Genomic DNA, 25,078 nt, shown 5'->3' with positions numbered 1-25,078 from the left:
ATGAGCTGCCGGAGGTTGGGAGAGGTGAGCCCTCGCCCGCAGGAAGGGAAGGAGCCAGGATTCCAACCCTGATCTGTCTGGCTTCAGCTCTCTGCACCTCACCAGCCTCATCTGGAGTGACATTTCACTAGGAACTAATACACACAACGTCTTTCTTCAGACATCTGTGTAAATGATAAGAAGTTGGGGCCTGGGGCTGGTCTAACCCTTCTTTGTATAGATGGGGAAGGTAGTGCTCCCAGAGTTCCACACAGACTCCCCTGAACACATCTCCAGCTCGCCAGGAAGCACAGGGAGGCGTGGGACGAGAGAGAAGAGGGATGGGAGAGCCGTGCCCGTCAGGCCTCCCCCACCGCCCCCCCATCCACCACCTGGCTGCACCCTGAAATCCCTCCAACACCACTGAAAGGCAAAAGACCAGCAAAAGAAGCCAAGTCCTTAGGCTTAGGCATCTTAGGCCTCAGTTTCCCCTCCGGTACAATGGGTGAGGATTGGGTTCAATGGCCCATCCAGTCCCTACTTTCTATAGCCCAGTGGTGCTTTGAGACACTGGGAGGGAGCCCCCTACAACCCCACTAGAACCTGTCTAGTGCCTGAAATCCCACCATCACAGCCTCATTCCTTTTAATTAGGACTCTCTCCATCCGGGACCCACATTTAAAACCCAAGGGTAGCTCAGCAAGTCCCTAGAACCAGGGCCCATACCTTTGCCCAACCCCTCCTGGCTGTATCACGGAGAGAGAGGGAAGGCCCTCCATAGGGACCATGGTGGGGACCATCCTCCATGTTCCCAGCTGGTGGTGGGTGTGGGAGAGGCTCTGACTGCAGGCCCGAATGGGCACCGCCTAATCGTGCTGAGCCTCGACTCCCTTTCTGGGAAACGGAATGATGATGCCGTTGACGTCACAGGCCGGTGAGCCTGGCTCTGGGCAAATGCAATAGCCATGTGGGTGGAAGGGCAGGAGCGGCAGACCCTGGGCCCTCCTGCTCCTTCCTCAAGGAAGGGGTCAAGAGGGTGACAGGAAAAAATAGCATCATCATTTGAACAAGTGTGAAACATGGGCCACTCCTACCATCATTCTGTGGGCTCCTGATGCTGAGGGATGAGCCCAGCCGGCCTCGGTCTGGGCAGGCCCCAGGAGGCTAGCAAGGGGGTCCCCAGGGCACTCCATGAGGATAAAGGTCGTGGTACGCAGAAATGTCACCTACACACTAGGGTGTGGGATGCCTTTTGTTTCCCAAACAGCACGGGCCCGAAGTCACACCATCTCCCGTCACCCCCGAATAGCATGGGCCTGAAGTCACACCTCAGGCCTTTCTTCCTTTTCCTTTCAATCCCAGTCCCTAATAAATTGCCAAAGTCCTGGAAAGCACGCTGGCTCGCCAATGAGCATTGTCAATCCCTGTCCCCTTTTGTCTGAATAGGATCAACCAACAGGAGTCCGGGAACCTCCCAATTTTAGTGTATTGGAATCTTGGAGACTCAAAGTCTGTGAAGCCAAAAAATCAGGAACTCTGCATACTAGAATCCCAGCCTCTTGGAGCCTGCCCCCTACACCAAATCCTGGGATTAGAAGGGAGGATAGAGGCCCAACCTGCTATCAGATGCAGAAGCTTCTCTTCAGCATCCCCGGACCCCAGCCCAGCTTTGCAAGGCTCCTTCAAGATCCCTCTTCTCTCCCCAAACCTCTGCCCCGCAAGAATGGGGCCATGGGAGGGCCTCCTTTGGCTCCCCCTCCATGCCTCCTACCGGCCCTCCCCTCTCTAACTCTCATCCCATCACCAAGGGCGTCTGACCCTTCCTCTTTCCCTCTAGGGGAGGCTCCCACCCAGCTTTAGACGTGGAGCCCCTCCCATCATAAGTATCCCCTCCCCTGAATGTCCCAGGTCACCCTCCTCTTCCCAGACAGGGGAGCGCACGCCTGCACTGTCTCCGTCCCCCACCACCTGCCCACCTCACTCCTCGCAGCTGTCAGGGCCACCAGTGACCCCCAGTTGCCTGCCCCAGGGGGCATTTACCAGTCGTCCTCCTACCGATCAAACCGCAGTCACCACTGACCCACAGACAGCCCCCCATGTGGCCTGGCCCCCCTGTGTCCTGGCCCATCTCCCGGAGGGACTCACTTCTTTCTTAGCAACTTTGTCACCAGGGGGCCAGAAGCAGCACAGATAGCAGGGCAAGAATCCCACGGGCGGTGTGGGTGATAGGGAGAGACCATCCTTGTGGAAATGGCCGGATTAGCAAAAGCAGCCTTGCCTTTGCTGCGCAGCTTCCTAGCCAGGAAGCCACTTGACTTTGGCCATCAGCAGGGAGTGAGAGAAGGGAAGAGGGGCCTCCGATGGCGCAGGGATGGGCTTAGGGGCACGCGCTGTAGCCCTGCTGAGTCCTGGGGTTCCTGCACCATCTCATTGAAGGATTCAGGGGACCAGACCGTGAGGTGACAGTGCCCAAGTGCAACCTTTCACTCTAACTAGAATCACCATCCAAGGTGGCGGAGACCTGTGGGTGGCAGGAGGGGAGGCTGGGGCGGGGACCAGGACAGGGAATGGGTCAAGGGGTGGGGCTGTAGCCTGTGCTCTCTTCCAGGGCTGCCCCTCTGAGGTCTGGGACAAGGGCTCCCAACGTGGGTAACTTTGGGGAGAGGAAGGGGTTCCCGGGAGGGTACCTCCGGTTCTGGATCGTCCACTGTCCCTGGGTGCATGGCAGGTCATACTTCTGCGTCCGCAGAGCATAGGCGTCAAACCAGAGGGCCAGGCCGTAGTCCAGAGAGGGCACCTGGGACAGAGGAGCCAGTCACCAAGTGGCCTGTGGGCTGTCACTGGCCTGGTGGCCCCACTTCCCAGGACAACAAAGGGAGGAGGCCCGCCGACACAGAGCCCCAGTGGGGACTGAAGTTGGTCAGTCACTCAACAAATAGGCATTACTGTGGCCCACAGGGGCAGACCTTGGCCACACCTGTCACCCCCCCAACCCGGAGGGATTTGCATCCAGGGCTCAGCCTGCGGATGATGCATCAGCAGAGGAAGGACACTGGTCCCCTCCCAGCCGGGGCTTCCCGAGGTCCACAGGGTGCTCTGGGCAGAGGGCGGATGGGCGGCAGGGTACGAGGCTCACCGTGAGGTGCCAGGAGCAGTGGGTGCTGGGCGAGTAGTAGCTGGGGAAGTAAGGTGTGCTGAGGACGCCCTGCGGCTCCAGGCGGCCCTCCAGGGTCAGGTTCACCTCGCAAGCTGGGCCCCGAGAACAGCGGTTACACAGGGTCCCCGGGCCCCAGCTCACTGCACCTCCCAGCGGGTGAGGGACAGCTGTAACCCCACCACCCTCCTGCCATTAAACAGTAGAGGTTAGTGGTGCGGTGTGACCTTGGGCCTCAGTTTCCCCAGCTGTCTGTAACATGGGGACAATAAGAGCACATACCTCACAGGGCAGTTAAGCAGATTAAATAGACATAAAATGTTCGAACAGCTTGACATGTAGTGAGTGCTCAATAAATGGTAGCTATTGACATGGATTGCGCTGCAATTGACCGTTTTACTTCATGTGTTCACAACTGTGCGAGCCTCAAGGTTATGGGGCTGGGGGGAGGGAGAGGCATGCCCCTTTTCCAAGATGAGGCTCAGAGAAGAGGGGGGACCTGGCTGAGGTCACACAGGGAGAGGGTGAGGAATCAGGAGGGTTCCCAGCTGCCCTGCTACCTCTCCCTGGAGTCAGGGTCCTTGTTCCCCTGTCCCCTGAGCTGTGTCAGTGACTCCCGTGGAGTCAGCCAGAGCCAGCTGCGGCACCTCCTCAGCAGCAGGCAACCCTAGAGGGCTGCCAGAACCCCGCACGGGCAGCTGGGGACCTGGGCCACTGCCAGGAGAGCTCTGGGGTCAACACCAGGAGAGGGAGGGGAAGAGGCAGATTGCCGGGGGTGGGGCAGTGGCTTGTGGTCTCCCGTCTGCAACCCTTTCTTCCGCCAGCTCTGGAACCTGCAAGGTTTGCTTGGCTGATCCATGCCCAAGGACTGCCAGGGCATGAAGGGTGGGGTTCTTCCCGAGAAAGGGGGTCAGGGAAGGAGGGAGGGAGATCCGGAACAGGAGGCCAGCGGGCAGCCTGGAGAGCCCTTCCCGGAAATGCTGAGTGGCCCTCCCTGAGCTGAGTGCCATCTCCAGGGAGGTCTGTGGGGCTCACCTTCAGAATGAGAGGATGGTCTGGGGGTGAATCTGAGGTTCTCGGGCCTCCTGACCACAGACCCACACTCCAGCCTCAAGCGGGTGCGGAGGGAAGAGGACCGGGGGAGGAGCCGAGAGAGGAGACACAGGTCCAGGATGGGGACAGAACAGCCAATAAACAGAAAGAGGGCGGGAGAGAGAATGAGGGAGAGGAGGGACAGGGACAGGGAGGGTAGGAGAGTGAGAACAGAGGACAGGAGAGAGAGGCCAAGGGCATGGGAGGGTGGAGAGCAGAGGAGCTTCCAGAACCTTCCCTCTGCCCCCATCCCACCCCAACGACAGCAAAGAAGGGGAAGGGCATGCCAGACTGGGCCCTGGGTTTCTGCCACAGCGCTCCTCGCATCCCTCGGGACCCCTGACCCCTCACCCTGGAAGGCCACGGGCTGCACGGAGAGCACGAAGGGGTCGTAGTAGCTGTGCAGGCCCTTCTTCCAGACCACCGCCATGACGGCCCCGGACGCCAGGACCTCCAGCACTGGCTCCTGGCGACTGCAGCCGTAGACCCTGGAGGGACAGAGGAAGGTAGCCAGGGCGGGAGGGGCCTGGGAAGGGGCTCGGGTGGACTGCTGTGTGTCCATGCACAGGTTTCCGACCCTCTCTGGCCCAGGAGATTGACTGGAGGCCCTGTGAGGGTCAGGCGAGCTCCTCAGGTGAGAGAGGCCAGGAGGTTGCCCAGACTATCCCAGCCAACTCCCGTCCCTCCGGATCCCTGTGCCCCCAGCGTGCCCAGTCTCTACCCTGCAGGGAGATGAGGTTTCAGGGTTGAGGGACCTGAGGTCACCTGCAATGGGCACTGCAGGCTTTAATGTTGGGGTTTCTTTTCTTTCCTTCACAGCAGAGCTCGTCTCGTAACTAAAATGTCTCCCAGTCTCCCTGGGCGTGGAGCCCAGGAAACAAGCCACGGGGTTAAACTTGTCGAGGTCCCTTCTGCTCTATCTCCTTATCACCCCTGAAGACCTCTCGTGGCTCTGGGACACAAGGATGGGGATCCCCTGATCTTGTCTGACCCATCACTGTAGACCTCCAAGGCTCTGAGCTGCCTGGGTGCCATCGTGAGTAGGGACAAGGCTGAGCCGGGTCCCCTCCCTAACAACAGGATGGGGTTGGGGGAGGGTACTTGAAGAAGCCTCAGGGGAAGCCCTTAAGCGTCCCCACCCTCATCAGGCCTGGAAATCAGATGGTGTCTGGCTTCTCTGCACTTCCCAGAGCTCTCCAGGAACCCAGCCCACGCACACCCCAGATTGAGGTCATCATGTTGGGGGTGTTGCAAGTGAGCGTGCAGCCTCAAAGCCAGGAATTCAGAGAGGCCCTGCAGGGGGGTGGGGGGTGGGGAGAACCTTGTCCCCACCCCCCACACCTGCGTCGCTCACCCTCACGGACTGCCCTTGATCTGAACACGCAGGTCCCACCCCCGCTCTTGCCTGGAAGCTGGCCCAGCCCAAGCCAGACAGAGAAGGCAGCAGCCTGGTGCCCCCCACCCCACCCCACCAGCAACAGTTACTGGATATTTAACGGATACCTTTAACATGTGGTAATAATGGATGGCATTGCCATGTGTGAGAATCTTGGCACAGATGGTTTGATTGACTGTTTGATTATTTATTTAAGCAGGCTCCACACCCAGTGTGGAGCCCAACGCGGGGCTTGAACTCACGACCCTGAGAGCAAGATCTGAGCCGAGATCAAGCGTCGGATGCTTACCTGACTGAGCCATCCAGGTGCCCCACGGATGGTTTGATTTAAATCCTCACAAGAACCCTGCAAGGTGGGTGTGATTGTGCACCCATTTCACGAGTGAGGAAACCGAGGCTCAGAGAGGCAAAGCCACTTGCCTTAGGACACACAGCCATGAAGCAACAGAGCAGGGGGCTGCCAGACTCTGAAGCATCCTGACAAGCCACATGGCCTCCCAGAGCTGACCTGAGGGGTCGTCTAGTACATCTGCTTTGTTACAGATGGGGAAACTGAGGCTCGGGGAGGGAAGAGGGACTGGCCACAGTACACGGCCGCTTCCAGCCTCCATTCCTCCTGCTCTGTGGGCTAGCCTGTCTCTCAGACAGCAGATACCGAGGACCAGGGCCACACAGCCTCTCAGCTCTGAATGCGAGGCGTGATTTTTGACTCTGCATCGCCATCCCCTTCCCACCCACCTTCCCAGGACTCACGAGGTGATGAGCCTCCTCTCCAGGGGACCAGCCACGTCGTACATTGCCAGCCGGTCCCGGCACTCGGCCAGTGTCCACTCGAGCCGGAGTTTGAGCATGAGATCCTTGGGGCCCTGCAGGTGCCACAGGCAGCTGGAGGCCAGGTGGTCGGGCCCCTTCAGCCGGAGGACCTGGCCCTGGCCCACGTAGCTGTAGCGGTAGCAGCCTGGAGGAGGGAGAGGGACAGGCCCCCTGACCCCTGTTAGCCAGGAGGAGAGACCAGGGAGCCAGCTGGTCCTCACCTGGGCGGGGGTGGTGCAGGGAGAGCCGCTGGTGGGGGATCGGCCCAGATGGGCTGTGTCCCATCCCTCTGTTTCCCTGCTGGTTTCCATCTCCGGTCTCCTCATCCACACATTCACTCAGTGGTCCATTCATTCATTCACTTAGCACTCGCTGAGTTCTCCACGCCAGGCGAGTACCAGAGAAAGGTCCAGTCACTGCCTGGGAGCTCCAAGGACTGCGAGGGCAGATACAGAGCCCAGCGGCAATAGCTCAGGAAGTGAGGACTCTGAGCCTGGCTGTAGGGCAGGGAAGACCTGGGGGGTGGGGGGCAGGGTCACAGTGTGAGCAAAGGGCCAGGGGCCAGGGCGGGGTTTGAGGCCAGAGAGCAAGCTGGAGAAGGGAGGCAGGGCCCAGATCACGCCCAGGAGAGGAGGTGCTTTCTCCCTCGGCCACGGGGAGCCATGGAGGGTTAGGTAGGGCTGGGACGCGGCCGGGCTTGGATCACAGACTCCTCTGGCTGCTGGGAGCAACTCTGAGGAGGCTGGGAGAGCAGCAAGGTGGCTGTGCATTAAGGGGAGAAGGGTGAGCGTTTCATTTCAGGTAGAGAGAAGGGAGCGCAGAGAGGGGCAGAGAGGCAGCCCTGGGTAGAGGAAGTGAGCTCAAGCTAAGGACGAGGAAACGCAGAGAATGAAACAGTTTGCGCTCATTAAGCATCTGATGCACGCCTCCCAGGAGGGCTCCATGAACTAGTTGCCAACATTGTTCCCGTTTACAGACCTGGGCCAGACAGACCTGGGCTCACCTAACCTTCCCTGGACTTTGGTTGGCTGCCCTGGAGGATGGGGGCCGTGACAGCAGCCTCGCGGGGTCGTCACATGCTCGGGGATGATGCATGCTTGCATGCCCAGCATAGCACCCGGACCTCACACTAAGGAGGTGCTCAGTGTGCCTAGGGACTGTTCTATGGGTTGGTGTGGGGAGAGGCGGAAGGCAGGGCTGGGGAGCAAGTCCTGAGACCTGTCACCCTTTGGCTGCCCTGCCGGAGGCGCAGACAGAGCCAGTCTCATTGGCCGCCCTCACTTCTCACCTCCATCTCCAGCAGCACCCCCCCCCCCCACCGCAGTGTCTCCCATCTTAGGGTCGAATCCATGCACTTGTGGCCTGGTGCCAGAACTCGAGCCCCACCACCTACACCTCTCCTGCACGCACTCACTCATCCAACATCCTTGTCGGGCACCTACTGTGTGTTTGATCTAGTGAGTCCCGCTCTGGGAACCAGCAGCGAGCAATTTCTCCCCTGGAGCGAAAGTATCTCCTTAAAACCTCCCCGTAGCCCGTGAAGGCGTGGGGGTGTGGGAACGAGGCCCAGAATGGGGGCGTGGGCAGCCTGGTGTGCAGGGAGCTCCTACACCTTGCCCTCTGTTCGCAGCGCCACCTCCCATCAGCTGTGCGACTCTGAGCCAGTTGCTTAGCCACTCGGTTCTGGCAAATGAACCCTACAATAATCCTTAATCCCACCTCCTTCTCCCGGTGCCCTAAGGACCAATGAGGGAATGGAGGTGAACAGCCTTTGCCCAGATGCTGCTGCCTCCCCCACCTTCCTCGTGACCCCCGGCCATTCTGACTCCAGTGGGGAGTGATTTCCCCCGGGGGAGAACTGTGACTCCTGCAAACGGGAGACAGGGGAAAGCTGTCTGGCTATTTCGGGCTGTTTGTCATCTTTAAATCTTGCTCCAAGCTGATGCTTCACTTTTGCCATTTTAAGAATTACTTTTTTTTTTCTTTTTGAGGCTAATTAAGTAGAGAGGTATGTGCTGGTCTCTGTTGATAATCCGAAACATCTTGGGGTGACCCCGTTACCTCTGGTCATTGGGAGAAAGTACATGCATATGCCCGGTGTGTTCTCCTCGCCTGGCCTTTGCTCACACTGTTCCCTTTGCCCCGAGTGCCCTTTCCTCTTCTCCACCTGCCAGATTCCTACCTATGTCCCGTGCCTGAGTCTGCTGCCTGCCCCCCCACCAAGGCAGGAGCAACTTTTCCCTCCCCTTAGAGGCAGGGCCCATCCTTTGCTTTGGATGGTGGCCCCTGGTGCCCGTCCCCATCCCCAGGGCAGAACAATTCCCCCTCTCCGCTGCCTCTGGGACCTCTATTCTAGCGCTAGCACTTGGTGTTACAAGATTCTGTTTATTTGTCTGTCTCTCTCATGGGCTCAGAGCTCCTCTGAGGGCAGGGGTGAGGCCATGGTCATCTTGTGTCCCCAGAGCAGGCATGGGGCCTGGCATGGGGGAAATGCTCACGAAGCCTGTAAAAAAGGATTTGAGTTGTCATCCTCGCCCCATTAGATACCACGCTCCTGGAGGGCAGGGACCCAAAGGTGTACTGAACCAAATAAAGGTAATTACAAGGCAACTGCCAGAAACTTGGGGACACATGGACAGCCAGCAGGGGCAAGGGCAGCCGGAAGGCCTGTTCCAGACCAAGGGTCAGGGTGATGTGAGTAGTAGTGCAGTGTAAGATGATAGACAGTAGGTAGGTAGGTAGGTAGGTGGATCAGTTTCTCACATTCTCTTTTGAACCAGTTTTACCATTCTACTCGTTCCCTCATTAATAAGTTAAATAAATCTTTGATGTGTGGCTCACTACAGTTTTGCTAGAGAATCATGATTTTAGCAGTTTGAAAATTGTACTTTGACCTCATCACCTCCATCCACCAAGGAATTAAGCATCTGACCAGCCAGAAGATAAGAGAGGGTATAACGAGGATTTCAATTCGGCCTCCCTCCCCGAGAGAGGGCTGATGCCCTCCGCCTGGCCTCAGCTCTGGGTAGAAACTCTAGGTAGTATAAGAAGAATCTGAGAGGGGTGCCTGGGTGGCTCAGTCATTAAGCGTCTGCCTTCGGCTCAGGTCATGATCCCAGGGTCCTGGGATCGAGTCCCACATCGGGCTCCCTGCTTGGCAGGAAGCCTGCTTCTCGCTCTCCCACTCCCCCTGCTTGTGTTCCTGCTCTTGCTATCTCTCTCTCTCTGTCAAATAAATAAATAAATAAATCTTTAAAAAAAAAAAAAAGAATCTGAGAATGTAAGAGCTTGTGCTCGGGACCACAGGGTACAGTAGCACAGGTGGTGCACTGCACAACTTCAGGATTCTCCAGTCACACAGACTGCGATGTGGATAGCGCTCCCTGGCGCTGTGCAGCATGGTGGCCCTGCTGGTACTCTGCTTCCGAGGGCTCAGGAGGAAGACCGTGGAACCTCTGGGGGGAAAGCAGGGTGACTCTGGTAATATGGGAGTGGGGTAGGACAGGGCAGATGAGCCTGGCTAAGAAGGCGAAGGAAAATGTGAAGGGAGTATCCTTGAATGTGACCAAGTCCATGGGTGGAAACTAGCTTATGAGCAAATTGAGTTCAGTGATAAAAAAAAGTAGTCACATTTATGTGCACCTAAACCTGATACTGACTCTCACCCCCCCACACACACACGTGCGCGTGCATGCGCCATACCTCCCCTCCCCCACAGGCCCGAGCCTTGCTCGGGACTCATCACCAAGTCCCCCATGGCACCCCCTGAGCCACCCCAGGCCACTGCTCCCTGCTCCCACCAGAAGCCACGTGGTCCCCTGACACTTGACCAAGCCAAGCCAAACAGCAACTCAAAAGGAAGTGGAGCGGAGAAACAAAAGAGCATACCCAGCGTGGAATTCAGGGCAACTATGTCTTTCACGCTGGCTTCTGTTAAAAGGAAAGGAACAAACAAATAAACAAAGACCAAAAGTAAATAAAGAAAACGAAATGAAAAATGCAACTAAAAATAGAAGAGACCATCAGAGCCAGCCTGTCTGAGATTGACCCTGGGTGCCGACCCCCCCCTCCTCCATGGCCCGACCTCGGTCCTGGCTCGGGGGTCGCTGGGAGGCCCACCCTGAGAGCATCCAGCCCCGGCAGGCAGCCTGCATCACCCTGGCCACACGGTCCCGCAGCCCCGTCCCCAGTACTGACCCAGGATCACCAGGCCCTCGGGGTCCACCTCATACTCGGCCCTGTAGGGGGCAGGGGCCGAGCTGTTGGCCGTGGACAGCAGCTTCTCCACCAGCAGCTCCCGCACCACCTCGGGGCTCAGCATCGGCCGGCGGTGCTCGGGGATTTGCAGGATGAACCAGAAGAAGCAGGTGAGAGGTCCCTCCCTAAGGCAGGCAGAAGTGAGAGGGGTAGGAAGGGACCAGAAATCTGGCCCTGCCCAGCCCCCTTCTCCTGTGCAGGAGACTAGCGAGCCTGGCTCACACCCACTGCACGCTTCCTACCCCCCCGCACTGTTGTCCACCTTCATGGTAAACTCCTAACAACCCCCAAGGTGCTCTCTACCTCCCCGTGTCACAGGGAGGGACTGAAGCACAAGAGGGTAGGGTGCGTGCCACCAACCAGAAGCAGGTACACATGGCACAGCTGGGCCTCCCCCCACTCCCGCTCCAACCACGGCCTCACGGAATATGCGCCAGTCCCAAGCATGCCACAGCCGTTGTCTAGCGTGGATCCCTACCACGTCACTGTGCCCATTCTACAGATGAGGAAACCAAGCTCAGCAAAGGGAGGTCGCACACAGGCAGCCGAAGTTTCCTTTCTGTGCCTCAGTTTCCCCATTTTTAAAAACAAGGGCATTGCATCAGAAGCCTACAGCATCCCCTCCTGTTCTTTGAGTCTAAGGTTCTAGCGAGGGCTGGTTGGGGGGCCAGGGCGACTCACCCAAAGGAGTAGACTGAGCTGGAGTTGTAGTAAGTACCCAGGCGGGTGCTGGCGATGAGCTCCTTGAGCTAAAAGGAGGGGAAACAAGAGCCCCCTGGTGACCCTCTGCAGAAACCCCCTTCCTGCCTCAGAGTGCCCTTTGCCCTTCCAGGCAGCCCTGCTTGACAGGAACCTGCGGGGTAGAGCGGCTTGCCCCTGGTCACCCGGCGGGCAGTGGCCACGCAGGGAAACGAACCTCACCCCCATTCTTTTCCCCTCCCCCTATACCTGGGCACGGCCCCCCAGCACTGCCCCTCCACCAGCCCTGGCCTACACCAGACCCCCCCCACAGCTTCTCTCCCTCTTGTCAAAAGTCACCCGTCAACTCTCGAAAGCCCCACTTGGCTCCGGAGTCCGCTCCTCACCCCCCAGCCACCAGCCACGGGAGCTCAGCTGGTCGGTGTGTGCACGTGTTCAAGTCCAGTGCTGATGACCGGACAGGGCGGCAGGGCTGTTGGCTTGCAAAGTACTCTGAACAGCATAGAAATAATGTGCGCAGCATCTCATCCACCCTACGACCCTCTGGACAGGCACTGTCCTTATCCGCTTTACAGAGGAGGGAAGAGAGCCTGGGGTGGGTCCCCCGGAAGCTAGTCCTGAGAAAAGGATGTGGGGAGAGGGGTTTACTTGGAGGTGACTCTGGAGAACCCCAGTGGGGGGTGAGGAAGACAGACAGGAAGCGGGAGAGCCATCGCGGCTGTGAAGGAGCGGAACAGAGCTGTGGGCAGCTGAGGCAGAGTCTGACACGGAGCTGCGGGAGACGGTGGGGGCAGCCTCAGAACTGTCCCCTCACCAAGGCCAAGGGAGCTGGGGTATTTATCCACCCAAGGGTTGCTCCTAGGGATAACTACTCCTCGGCACTTCCGTCCTGTCCTACTGGGCAGGGTGCAGTCCCACAGCCAGAGGGTGGAAGGTGCTGGCCGCCAGAGGCCATCCCCCCACCACCACCCCGGAAATCATTGCCCTGGGCAGGAGGGCATGGGGGTGGGTCCTGACAGCGTCCTTGCACTGCCCCGTCTTCCCCCCACTTAGGCTGCTAGCAAGTGGCACAATCACGATTTAATCCCAGTGCTTTTGACCCCAGAGCCCCCTACCTTTCCCAGCACCCTATGCCATGTCCCCTTCCATCGTGCCTGGAATGGGACTCTACTGCCAGGGGCTGCTGTGAAGGGACTGGGCTGATCAGGGCCCTCCCCAGCCCTCCCCACCCCTCCCACCCCTGCAGTCCTTCCCTACCATCTTTTGGGCTTTGACAGTTTCGCTGCGGAAGGCACTGGACTCCCGGCGGGCGAGGTCCTGGGAGAAGTGGCGATTGAGCACCCGGAGACTGCCAGAGTACACCTGGCTGACCGTCACCTCCGCCTTGTACCCTGCGCAGGACGCAACCGACAAGGTCAACAGACGGGTCCGCCGGGGGAGGCTCCGGTCTCTCCCCACGCCTTCTCCTGCCACCCAGACCCACAGCTCAGCCTCCAGCATCTTGGGCCTCTGAGGCACCACCACCATCATCACCTCTGTCACCCAGTGTATTTTAGTGACAGGGAGGAAAGAGGCCCATAGATGGATCGTGTCCTGAGGGCTCCCAGTCAGAAGTGGACGCAATCACCAGTCCAGGATATAGATGACATGAAAGCCAGGAAACCCACACGGCCTAGAAGGTCAAGGGTGTGGGTTAGCACCTCTATGCATCCTTCCTTTCCCCAGGATGTCCCGACCACACCTACCATGTGGGGTACACTAGTAACCCAAGTCAGCTGCAGAGGTGCCCGTGGTGGGTAAGACAGGCATGACAGCCCACAGGCCCATCTGGGAGGAGTGCCTTCAAGGGGAGCCCAAGGTACACCTGAGGGAACATGACCAAGAAATGGGGCCTGGGCCAGGGTGACCATCCAGCTGAGTAGGGAGGATTGGAGCATCCATTGGGAAGAGGGGAGAGAGAGAAGTACCTTAGGGGCAGAGGGAATAGCATATGCAAAGGCCCTGTGGCAGAGGGATAATGGTGAGGACTGGGCTGAAACCTCTTTAGCTGGAGCAGTCAGATAAGGGGAGGGACGACGAGAGGCTGGGACCTCAGCAGGGCAGGATTTGGGTCTTTACCTGATGCACAAAGGAAACCACAAAAGGTTTAAGATCAGGGATGACGTCACCCGATTTCCACTTTGTAAAGACCTATTTTGGTTGATGTGAAGAGACTAGATTCATAGCCCTGGGCGTACACCCGTCTTCACTCATATATGCATTCATTCAACAAATGTGACTTGAGAACCTACTACGTTAGGGACTGGTCTAAAGCACTCAGGAATACATCAGTATAACAATGAATAAAACAATAAAGAAAAAAAATCTTGCCCTTAAGAGCTTGTAGTTTAGCGAGAAGGTCAGACAATAAACAACAAGCATGGTATACAACACATTGGAGGTGTAAGTGCTGTGGGAGTCAGGGAGGAGGGTGGGCTGCCCCATACAGGCCAGGGAAGAAGGTGATGATGTCAGTCACGTGGATGTTACTCTGTGGAAAGAGCGGTCCAGGCAGAGGGACCAGCAAGTGCAAAGGCCCTGAGGCAGGAGCTCATCTGGTGGATTTCAGAAACAGCAAAGAGTGAAGGAGAGGAGAGCAGGAAGCAATGAGAGAGGGGAGAGGACAACCACACAAAGTCTAGCCGACCACGGGGGGCTTTGGTTTTACTGTGGGTGAGGTGGGAGCCGTGGGAGGTTTAAGCAGAGAGGTTAGGGGCTCTGATCTGCTTTCTAACATGATCCCTCTGCTATTGTGTGGAGAACAGGCTCTAAGGAAGCAAGGGCAGAAGCCGGGAGACCCGTGGGAGGCTCCTGCAGTCATCCAGTGATGCATCTGGTGGCCAGGTGAGGGGTTCCGGCGCCTGGACCAGACTGTGCCGCGGAGGTGGTGAGAAGTGAGCGATCAGAGGCAGGGTATAGTTTGCAGTTAGAGGTGACCAGGTTTGCTGGCAAACTGGGGCTGGGGTGTAAAAGAGAGGAGTAAGGGGGAGCACCTGGAAGGATGGAATGGCCACTGCCTGGGACGGGGGCGGGGGGCGGGTCTGGAGGAAATGAGGCAGAGCTGCATGCTGGACCAGTGGGGTCTGAGGTGCTCATAGACTTCCTGGCGGAGGGCAAGCCCCAGTAACACAGGGAGGAACCCAGGCTGGACAGGCACATTTGGGAGTCATCAGGGTATAAAGGACATTCAAAGCCAGGGGCACTGGATGAGACCCTGAAAGAAAGTGGGCAAAGCAGGGAGAAGGAGAGCCCCTCCACCAGCAAAGGACAGGGGGGACAGGCAGAAGGTTGGAGCTGGGGGCAGAGAAATGCGGGGGCCCCTGGAAGCCAAGGGAGGAGAGGGTTTCGAGGAGGAGGGAGTGCGGTGCCAGGTCAAGTGTTGCCAAGGGGTGGGATGCAATGACTGGGGACTGGCCATCAGATCTAGCAAGCTGACGACTGGCAACCTTGGTAAGTGTCCTTGGAGAGGGGGGTGCAGGGGAGCCAGATGGGAAAGGTGCATGAGGGACTGGGGGTGCAGAATTGGTGACAACTCTTTCAAGGAGTTTGCTGCAAAGGGGAGCAAAGAAGTGGGGGGCACCAGCGGGATCTGGTGTGGGAGCAAGGATTGTGCTCATACAGGGATGGGCCACTGCTGGAGCCCGGCCACCATGCTGGAAGACAGCCGCCTTTGGAAGGGACAGGGAAGGTTCACCCGTGGGGACGGGGCGGGAGGGCAGATCCCATGGGTGCATCTGGAAAGGCGTGTGGCCAGCATCCATGGGGCTTCTCTTCTGAGAGGTTCCATTTGTCTGTCACCACAAGTAGAATGTACCCCGGGGCCCCGGGCCTACCCGCGTGGTGGGGGGAAGCCAGCCACCACCCCCACCTCTCCTCTCCTGGGCCCTTTTCTGAGTCAGATTGCCAGTCATTGGCTCCTCACTTTGGGCTTCTCCTGCGCCCATGGACTAGGCCCCTTATCTCTCTCCCCTTCCAGATGCATCTCTTTGCCCAGTGCCCAGTACCCAGAGCACAGCCTGAGCCTGGGCAGGAGGAATCCTCCAAACAGCTCCTAAAGTGCCGCCTTTACCCTAAATCCCTTTGGGGGTTCAGGAGTTGGCTTCCCCCGAGCTGAGGCTTTGCAGCTCTCACCCCCCGGGTCCTCAGCCCCATGGAGCACCCACTCCCTGAGGGGTGATTCACTCCTGGAGCTTAATCAGGAGAAATAAGACTCCGCAAAGAAAGACAATTGGCAGTCGAGTTCCTGGCCCTCCAGCCTGACACCGTGGTTTACCCTGAAGACTAATTATGTGGCCTCCTAAGGACGCCATGGTGGCCCCGTGCTATTTGGGGTGCTGGCTTGGTGCCGGTGGTGAGATGGGCACAGCTTCCACCCCTTGTACCCATCGCTCTTGAGGCTCCACGCAAATCTGCGGTCCCCTCTGAGTCAAGGCAGGCCTGGGCTTCCTAACAGCGTCGGCCCAGGCGCTGATTCCAGACATCCCCTACCCCGACAGCCTCTGCAGCTGGGCCTAGGATCAACCTGATGATGCTCTGTAGTGGGTCCCCATTCCTTTCAGGGGGCCTGAAATGCCACCACGAGATTTAGCCAGTACAAATATTTATGGAAAGGCTCTGATCCCCTGGGCAAGGTGCACTGTCTCCACTATGGGTCCCCAGGCCCGTGGCTTCCTCTGTCCTAGCCCATGCCATGCTTTCTGGTGAGGGCAGGGGCTCTCTCCAGAGCCTGGCCCAGAGCCTGGCGCACAGAGGGTGCCTGGTACTGAATGCATGAATAAATGCATGAGGGAATGAGTCTTCCACAGTGTTTTCATGGGCACCAGCGGTTTATCCGTTCCTTCCTATTGCCAAGAGCTGAAGGAAGGAGGTATACTCTCCATCAGTTTCAGAGGAGGACATAGCAGGTGCTCAAGAGTGTTTATTGAATGAATGAATGAATCCATGCCTGCATCAATGAAAGAGTGGAAGGATAGACAAATGGACCCAGAACATGGGCCAGGTGCTCCTGGGACTCCAGGGGACTAGTTGAGGGCTGTGATACCAGAGGGGGAGGCCAGACTTCAGGACGAGGGAGGGGCCCCGACCTGCCTGCTCCGGACACCGTTTCACTGTGAGTTGGATTGCAAGTGTGCCCGAGCCGGGATATGAAAGCCAGCTCTGTGCAAGGACACCCCCCGGGTACTTGAGTCCTGTCTCCCCCTCCCCTTTTTCCCCACTCATGCTGGGGCCCTGGAGACCCAGAGGTGACAGAGCTGTGGTCCCCACCCTAGAAAAGTTCTCAGGTTGGGCTCAAGTGAGCAGAGGTGCTAACTGGTGCCAGGCACTACAGGCACCACTGGGCCTCCTCCCACGGAGCCACCTGGCTCCGAGCCCAGGGGCAACCCAGGAGGGCTTCAGGCAAGGGGAGGCAATGTTTGCAATCCTCCTGCTTGTTGGTTCACAAGAGCTGGGTGCTGTGAGAGCATTCCTTCCCCAGCAGGTGGGAGCTGGGGGCACTCGGCGCCAGCAAGGAACTTGCACTTCGCCTGAGCCCCAGGACCTGGAATGTAGGGTGCCATAGCTTTCCCATCTCACGGGACAGCAGGAGGATTCAGAGAAGTGCCTTGCCCAAGTTCACGCAGTATGCTGCTAGGCGTTGCTGAGCCTGGAATTCTGGCCTGTCTTGCTACGCCCCCACAGCCATCCCAAGTCCTCGCCAGGTGCCTCGGCCAGAAGGGCCCACCGCTTACCTAGGAAATACCAGAGCAGGACCCCCACCAAGGCCAGCACGATGAGGGCCAGCCACAGTGGCGTCAGGCGGAGGTAGTCCTGGACTTTTCTCTTGGAGTCCTCGGGGGCCTTGAATATCCCCTCCGGCTCTGCCTCCTCACCGTCGCCTCCATCGCCCTGTCCCCCAGCTGCCTGGGGGGCCTCGGCCACGGGCATCCTGGTGGAGAAACAGACCAGGGTTGGAAATGGCCCGACATCTGCAAGGGAGCTTTGGCCAAAGATCAGAGGTGCACAGAAGACAGACCGCCTCCCTGCGTCTTGGGCAGGAAGAGCCTAACTCCAGCAAGCGGTGAGTGAGAGTGGGCTCCGAGGCAGCTCGTAGATAGGAAAGCAAACCTCGGAGCAGCTGGTTCCAGAGGTCAAGCAGCAGAGCCGGACCCTATCTGGCTCCAGAACCCCCACCTCTGCGGCTACACCAGCCCCCCGTGGTCAGAGGCAGGTGGAGGCTTCCGGGCCCGAGCCCCCCGGAGATTATAGCCGCCACTGGAGTACCTGGAGTACCAATGTCTGTAAACCAGCTCCTCGTGCCTCTGGAGGATTAAGAGGCTAAGCCACTGGCCCGGGGTCACACAGCGGGAAAGCAGGGGGTCAAGCCCAGGGGTCTGCCTCCCTGCTCCTCCCAGCTGTTAAAGAACAATCAGGATTTAATAACAACTGAGTGATGCCCCTCTCAGTGCCCTGAGTCTGCAGCTGTATCTTCAGACCCACCCCCCACCCCCACCCCCGCGCAAGGAAATTTCTGAATGTTACTCAGCTTCTCAGGCAGGTTTTCCTGCCCTACAGAGAAGGCCCTCCAGCCACCCACCCACCGGCAGAGCAAGGATTCTAGACCACCGAGAAGTTTCCTTTTACTGCATCCATACATGCCATGGTGGCTTTAACATACATCCCCAGATGCGTATGTGTGTTGGGGTGGGTGGGGTTTCCTCTGGGCAGTGTCTTGGGTTTTCACACGGTGGGTTTGCTGAACATGGGGCTCCTCAGTGAGGCTCAAAGTCCTCCCACCTGGATTCGAGGGGCCTCCTGGCTCTCCTCCCTGCTTCCCTGCTCCCTGTCACTCCTCCTAGCATTGTTCTCAGTTAAGAAGAGTCTCTGGCACTGAGCCACTGTGACCCTCAGTGTCCCCAACCAGTGCAAGGGAGGACGGACTGCTTGCAATTCTCAGCTGTGCTGAGACCCCTTCCACCCCTTAACCAGAGGACATCAGTACACATGGGCCAGGCCCTGCTGGCTTTCATGGGGTCACATATCCTGCAATGGTGGGGACAGCCCCACCCGCTGCCCAGTGTCCACAGCATCCCTGGTGAGAAATGGGCTATGCTGATAAGCTGAGCAGGGCTAAATCAGGGAGCAACCAGGTGACAGGCCGGCTCCTTGTCCTCTCTCAGCCCAAGTCCACCCCTTCTGCCAGAGTTGGCCACACCGCTGGTTTGCTCTTGAGTCTGGATCACTAAGGAGCTATTATTTCAGGATGGATGACTCACAGAGCCTTGGGGACTTGGGGGCCCAGAGGTGACAAGAGTGGGCATGTGCTTCATCTGTTTTCTACACACTGTCTCATGTACACCTACAGGGACCTTGTGGAAGTAGGTTCCTTTATTATCCCCATTCTACAGATGAGGAAGTTGAGGCACAGAGAGGCTGAGCAGCTTGGCCAAGGTCTCCCAGTTGGTTAGCAGCAGAGCCAGGTGGCAAAGCCAAGCAGTGTGTCTCCAGAGTAGCGCCCTGACCCCCACACTGCACTGCCTCCCACTTCGTCAGGGTACTGGTGGGGAAAATGAGGCTCGGAGAAGGTCAGAAGTCTACCAGAGGAGGCGCCAAGGGGAGCAGTCCAAGGTAGGATGTTCAGTAGGCCTCCCTTCCCTTCTCCTCACCCCCAGACCAGGCCTTCACTCCATGGATTCATCTCCTTCATAAGCGCCCCTCACACCCGTCCGGGAGGCCTGTGAGCATCTCGGAGGAGCCCATTTTTAGAAAAGCCACTGTGTAAAAACCTAGGATTAAATACAGCCCAAGGTGGGGTGGGGGAGCAGTTCACTTGGGCTCCCCATCACCTCCCACCTGGACTCCTGGGGCAGACTCCTCCCTGGGCTCCCTGTCTCTCATCTCCTCCTCCAACAAGCCCTCACTCCCTGCCCACCGCCAGCCACCCACCTGCTCCGAGTCCCCTCATGGGTAACAACCACCTCTGACGGCTAAGTGCCATCACGCACATCACCCTGCGGGCCTACAAAACCGCATCTTTGTGCAGCCACACCCTCTGCCTGAGGACTGCAGGGGTTCCCCAAAGGCCCCATGCAAGGCAACCGGCCCGGGGATGGGTGCCCAGGCCCTGGGTAGTAAGCCACCTCCTCTCCTGGGCAGCCCTTGGTCAGATCAACAGTATGCCTGACTTCTGTGTGTGTGTGTGTGCTCTTTAAAGATTTATTTATTTATTTGTTTAAGAAAGAGAGCACACACGGGGTGGGGGCAGAGAAAGAGAATCTCAAGCAGACGCCCTGCCAAGTGTGGAGCCCGACATGGGGCTCAATCTCATGACCCTGAGATCACCGAAACCAAGAGTCGGATGCTCAACCAACTGAGCGCCCTCAGTATGCTTGGCTTTCGGCTGTTTCTCTCCTCCACAGGAAAGACAGGTCTGTGTCTTATTCACCCCTGCTTTCCCATAGAACCCAGGACAGGCCCTGCTACATGAAGGAAAGAATGAATGGCTAGGGTCCCCGGGTCTCCAGACTCCTGGTGCAGTGCTCTCTCCTACACGTTGCCGCCTCCAGGAAGCGGGACTTGGGAGGCTAGGAGCTGGGGCTTGCATGCTTGGCCGAGCATGGAGACCTGGTTTTGGTTACTGAAACATCCCATTTTAGTCGGGGACCTGCTTGGTGCAGGCTCTGCTCTGGGCATGCGGGGGGCACACTGGGGGATAGGAGACCTCACTCCCTTCCTCTTGGGGCTGATAGCCCAGCAGGAGATGGACAATTGTGACAATTGACAGCTGTGAAGATGACCCCCCACTCTCGTCTTTTACTATTATACTGCCCTCCCCTGACTTGGCCAGCTCCCAGCTGACCTCTCCCTCCCCCACCCCCGTTGTTTCGAGGGTCCAGCCCATCAGAAAGGTCTGTGGCTCTACCTTCCAACTGCCCCCAGAACCCAACCCCTTCCTGGCACCTCTATGGCTCCCACCATCATCCAGGTCGGTATCTGTCACCTTGACTGCTGCTATTGCCAGCTGTCTGGTCACCCTTCCTAGCGACTCCCCACCCGACCACCCGAGTGGACTTTCCACTGTGTGCCCTGCTCATGGGCCTCACGCGGCTCTCACCCACCCAGAACAGAGCCCAAAGCCCAGATCCCAGCCCACAAGGGCCTGGGTGACATGGCCCTGGTCTCTCTGTCCTCTCCTACCCCCCGCCGCCGCCGCAGCCACTCCCAGCTCCTTGCCAGACCTTCCAGAGATCAAGTACGTGCCACCTCCGGGCCTTTGTGCTTGCTGTTCCCTCGGCCAGAAACGCTTTTCCTTCAGTTTGCCCCATGGCCTGCTCCTTTCCCTCCTTCACGTCTTTGCTCCAATTTCTTCGTAGCGCTTCTCGCGACCTCAACTGCATGACAGGCTTCCGTGTCCTCTGTCTGTCTCCTCTCTGGCTGTATGCTGCTCCCCCTGGGGGCCTGCTCCCGTGCAGAGCTCGGCCTCCATCCTTGTAGTCGAGCCGCCGAATGCTGGGATCCCAGCTCCTTCCCCACAGCTGGAGGGTGGCTGCGGGGCGCGTGGCCTGGCCAACTTTTCCTGCCTTCCTTCTCCCCACTCCCTCTTTCCCCCTTTTGGCAGCCCAGTGACACTGGACGTGTCGGCTATCCCTTCTATCAATAACGAAGGTGGGGGAAACCTGCTACAGATCAAGGGCTCTTAGCTCGCTCTGCACGAAGAGCATCGTGTGGATTGTTTCTTGCACCCTGAAACTTCTTACGCGTCACCTGGCTTTCCCACGCGCTCTTCCTTCTGCCTGGGCTGCCCTCCTCTGACTTGGCCAGCTCCCAGCTGACCCCTGCACACCTCAGCCCAGCTCCCACCTCTTCCTGGCAGTTCTCCCATAGTGCCCAGCCACTGCCGCTCCTGAGGCGTCCTGGGCTGCCCCCGAAGCGTCCTGGGCCGCCCCCATCACCGCGTGCTTCACCTTGGGGCATTCTCTGCCCCCCTGGTGGTGAGCCCCTGGAAGGAGACACTGGACGTGCCCCAAGTGACACGGGGGGTGGGGTGCTGAAGCTTCTTCTCTGACCCGAGCACCTGGCCCCCTCCCTGGCACCTGCTCTTCCTGCTCTCTGACCACTGGAGTGTCCTCAGTCTGCCCACTGGAAGCTGAGCTCATGGGGGCGGGCCTGGACCTCCTCCTGCCTGCCGGCCCTTTGCTGGGCAATGTCGCCAACCACATTCTCCTTCAGCCTCCAGTAGCCGGCGACGTTTGCTTCCTTATCTCTAGTTAATCGCTGGGGGAAATGAGGCGCTGAGAAATAAAATGGCTTGCCGGGGTCACTCATCTGAGGCAGGGCAGAGCGGGGAGGAACAGAACCAGAAATCTGATCTAGGGCCATGCGAGGCAGCTTCCAGTGAGGCTCCCCGGGCCTAGAGTAGATCCCTGCAACAAGCTGGTTTGCGGGTGCCCAAGCGTGGGGCTGTGCGCGTGGAAATCCCTTCCGCAAACACAAACACGCTAGAAACGCATACACAGGTGTGCACAGATGGAGACGCACTGAGGGGCCCACACATCTGTGTGACCCACAAACTCATGGATGCGTTGCTCACACTTCCCGCACTCACACACACACAGGTACGCACGCATGCGTATGCAGAGCCAGCTGCATTCACCTCTGAGCCTGGGAGCTAAGGATCCCCTGTTTAGCCCAGCGTCAGGCTCTGGGCCTGGCTCCCACACCAGGAAGCCCAGGGAGGTCTGAGGGTACGGAGGGGGGCACGTCCAATCTTGCAGAGTGAGGGTGGGGTTCTCAGCCTGGCAAACTGCGCCTCTCCTCCGCCCAGTCCCCGCTCCAGAGTCCACCAACCCCACCTGGACCCAGGCCTCCCAGCACCCAAAGCCCGCGGCCCTTCCACCGCCCCCGTGCCTGTCCACACACCTGGCCTCACGACACCCTGTCCTGCCTCAAGCCTGGCTTTGTGGACCCCTCGCCTTCTGCTTACCCAGTCACTCTCTGGCCGATGAGGCCCTGCAGACCTGGGCAGATGGCTCCAGCCCCAGGGAGCCAGGCCTGGCTCTCCAAATGGACACTATCACTGGGTCATTCTTGGATCCCGGTCCCCTGTTCTGGAGGCCCCCGCTTACCTTTGGGAGTGGCAGGTGGGTGCCGGGCCGGCTCGCAGGCCCCAGAGCCTCTGTTTGTCCAGGCCAAGGTCTCCCTACCCCCACCCAGCCAGCCTGGGCTGGATCAATGGCCCAGAGCCATGGCCAGGGTGTCTGGCCCTTGTCCCCTGTGGCCTGTGGCCCCAGGCTCCATGGGCCTTCTGCCGGGTTCAGGTCGGCACCGTGACTGAGCGCAGGTAAACAGGCCGAGGCAGGAGCCAGGCAGTGCCCGCCCCATCCCACCCCGCCCCGTGGGCACCCCGGAGGCTGGCGGGCAGGTGCGGGAGATCGGAGCTCTCCCCTGAGGCCTGTTGCCTGGTGACGTTCCTGCCTGGTTACAGCCCCTGGTCCCCTAGAGCATGAGGTGGGGGGGGCTGAGGACCGGGGGGGCTGTGCCGTGGGGCAGGGGCTCATGAGGGTCTCCTTACCGAGACGGGTGAGGCCCGAGGGGCCGGTGGCCAGAGAGAGAACAGGAGGCCCACGTGGTCCAGGGACAGAAAAGGAGAAAGTGCAGTGGGGGTGGGGTTCAGTGCTATTTTCTGCTCCGCTGGAAATTATTTGAATTACGATATGATTCTCTAGAGCTGTGCTCCCCATTTTGGTGGCCACTGGCCACATGTGGCTTTTGGGCCCCTGGGATGCCGCCAGTCTGACCCGAGATGTGCTTCCTGGGTAAGATAGACACCAGGTCTCAAAGACTTAGCGCAAACAAAGAATGTAAGTTAGCTCAACAAGAATTTTTCATGTTGCTGACATGTCGAAAGGATAGCATGGGGGCTGTGTTGGGTTCAATTAAAACATCACTAAAAGTCAAACACCTGCTTCTCTTTATATTTTGTAACGTGGCTACCAGACCACTGAGCTCACAAGTGCGGCTCACGTTCCAGGGCCAGTGAGCGGAGCTGCAGTGGACGTGGAGGGGCGACCCCAGTGGCTCGGAAGCAGGTGTTGTAAGCCAGCGTTTCCTGGGGTGTAGCCCACGAGTGGGTTGCCCACCTGGAACCCTGAGTGCTGCGTTATGTGGGCCCCAGGGTGTGTGTGAGTGTGAAGTAGGATGATGTGTGTGGAGCATGAGATGTGTGCGTGGAGCGTAAAGGGGTATAAGGTGTGTGTGAGGGATGTGAGCGTGGAAGGGGAGGTGTGTGAGTGTAGAGGAGGAGGTGTGAGTGTGGAGTGGGGGTGTCCAGCGTGTCTGGACCAGGTAGCCGTGCGCCCTGAGGAGCAGGCAGGGGTGAGGACAGCTGCAAGGGTGAGGGGTGCGCCTTCAAGTGCTCTCACGGGGCCCGCTGCAGGCGTGTGTGCATGCGTCATGTGCAGTGTGTGTGTGTGTGTGTGTGAGAGAGAGAGAGAGAGCCTCTCCTGGGGTGTGTCCGTCAGAAGCAGGTGTCCGAGCGCGGGGGTCTGGGCACAATCTCTGTACCGCGCGCTAGCTGCAGAGGGGCTGGCCCCGGGAACCTGGGTGGGGGACACCTTCCGTCACTTCTCCCTGTTCCTGAGGCCTGCCCTGAGGGGACCCTGGGACTGAGGCCCCCAGCCTTGCCCCCCCTGCCCCCGCCCCAGGCAATATCCCTCCTCCCTCCATCCTCCCCTCCTCCCGGGCCCCACCACCCCCCTGCAAGCTTTCCAAGGCAGACGGGATTTGGTCGGGGGCAGGGGGCGAAGAGACCCGAGCCCTGTCTCTGTACCGCATCCTGTCCCTCAGGAGGCAAAGTGGCCCAGGCCCCGGACCGGGCAGGCTAGTAGCCGGACAGTCTGCAAAGCAGAAGATCTTGCGCAATCGAGGTCCTCTGTACTTGGCGGCCACCGGGCCATTGATCGGCCACAGCCTTGGGGGGAGGGGCTGACACTGGGGCGGGGGGCAGCAAAGTGCTGAGGGGGGTGTTTGAAAGCAAGGGTGCAAGGGGCGATGGCGCCAACTCCCCAAGAGCTCAGGGAGCCGTGGGCGGGGGGACAGCCTCCCACCCAGTCAGGCTTCCCTCTGTCAGTGGACAACCACGTGCCCTGGACGCCCTTTTCCCCGTGGCAGAGGGACGCGTGCACACACAGACAGCACGAAAGCTTCAATGCCCCAGGCTGTCTGCATGTCACCTTAACCCTGGGCCCCCTTGGGCTTTAGGGACAGAGAAGCTCCCTGGAGGCCTGGTCAGCGAGGCTTGGGGGCCAAGGCGCACAGCAGGCTTGAGCCAGCAGGACCGGGAGGGACAGGCCTCAGTGGGCCCACCACACTGAGGTGACCAGGATCCAGCCAGGGGCTGGAGAGTTAGAGGACTTGGCTGGAGTCCCCTGCCTCCCCCTGTTAGTGACCCGGCAAGGCACGTCACCTCCCCAAGCTGCCATCTTGTCAGATGCAGAAGGGGGATGATAAAATTCGGTTGTTGGAGACAGGAAAGGATGAAAGGGAATATAAATTGCAGGAGTTGTGCCCTGGACCCCGGAGGCCTCTCTTTTAATCCCAGGGCTGAGGGGAATTGGAAGTGGGGGCAGGCGGCCGTCCTCCCTCTCACACCCCTGCAGCCTCACGGTAACGGC

The 25,078-nt window shown here is 58.9% G+C and overlaps 1 protein-coding gene across 1 annotated transcript in view; it reads right to left on the bottom strand.

Annotated features, from left to right (window-relative positions):
* Window positions 1-22,630, bottom strand: part of TMPRSS6 (transmembrane serine protease 6) — a 36,839-nt gene extending 14,209 nt beyond the window's left edge. Inside the window, exons 1-10 of the mRNA XM_045872588.3 lie at window positions 22,532-22,630; window positions 17,159-17,355; window positions 12,648-12,781; window positions 11,373-11,440; window positions 10,632-10,816; window positions 10,323-10,364; window positions 6,375-6,579; window positions 4,577-4,713; window positions 3,116-3,228; window positions 2,667-2,776 (exon numbers count right to left, since the gene is read on the bottom strand). Of these exons, the coding sequence (XP_045728544.2) occupies window positions 2,667-2,776; window positions 3,116-3,228; window positions 4,577-4,713; window positions 6,375-6,579; window positions 10,323-10,364; window positions 10,632-10,816; window positions 11,373-11,440; window positions 12,648-12,781; window positions 17,159-17,354 (1,190 nt within the window). The 5' untranslated portion in view covers window position 17,355; window positions 22,532-22,630. The remainder of the gene's footprint in view (window positions 1-2,666; window positions 2,777-3,115; window positions 3,229-4,576; window positions 4,714-6,374; window positions 6,580-10,322; window positions 10,365-10,631; window positions 10,817-11,372; window positions 11,441-12,647; window positions 12,782-17,158; window positions 17,356-22,531) is intronic.
* Window positions 22,631-25,078: the final 2,448 nt, after the last annotated feature.

Source organism: Mirounga angustirostris, unplaced genomic scaffold, assembly GCF_029215605.1.
Source record: "Mirounga angustirostris isolate CCGP_5_RB_7025 unplaced genomic scaffold, mMirAng1.0.hap1 SCAF_5, whole genome shotgun sequence".
NCBI classification, from domain to species: Eukaryota; Metazoa; Chordata; class Mammalia; order Carnivora; family Phocidae; genus Mirounga; species Mirounga angustirostris.
Note: the sequence above shows the minus strand (reverse complement) of the source record. Positions and strands in the feature narration are given on the sequence as shown.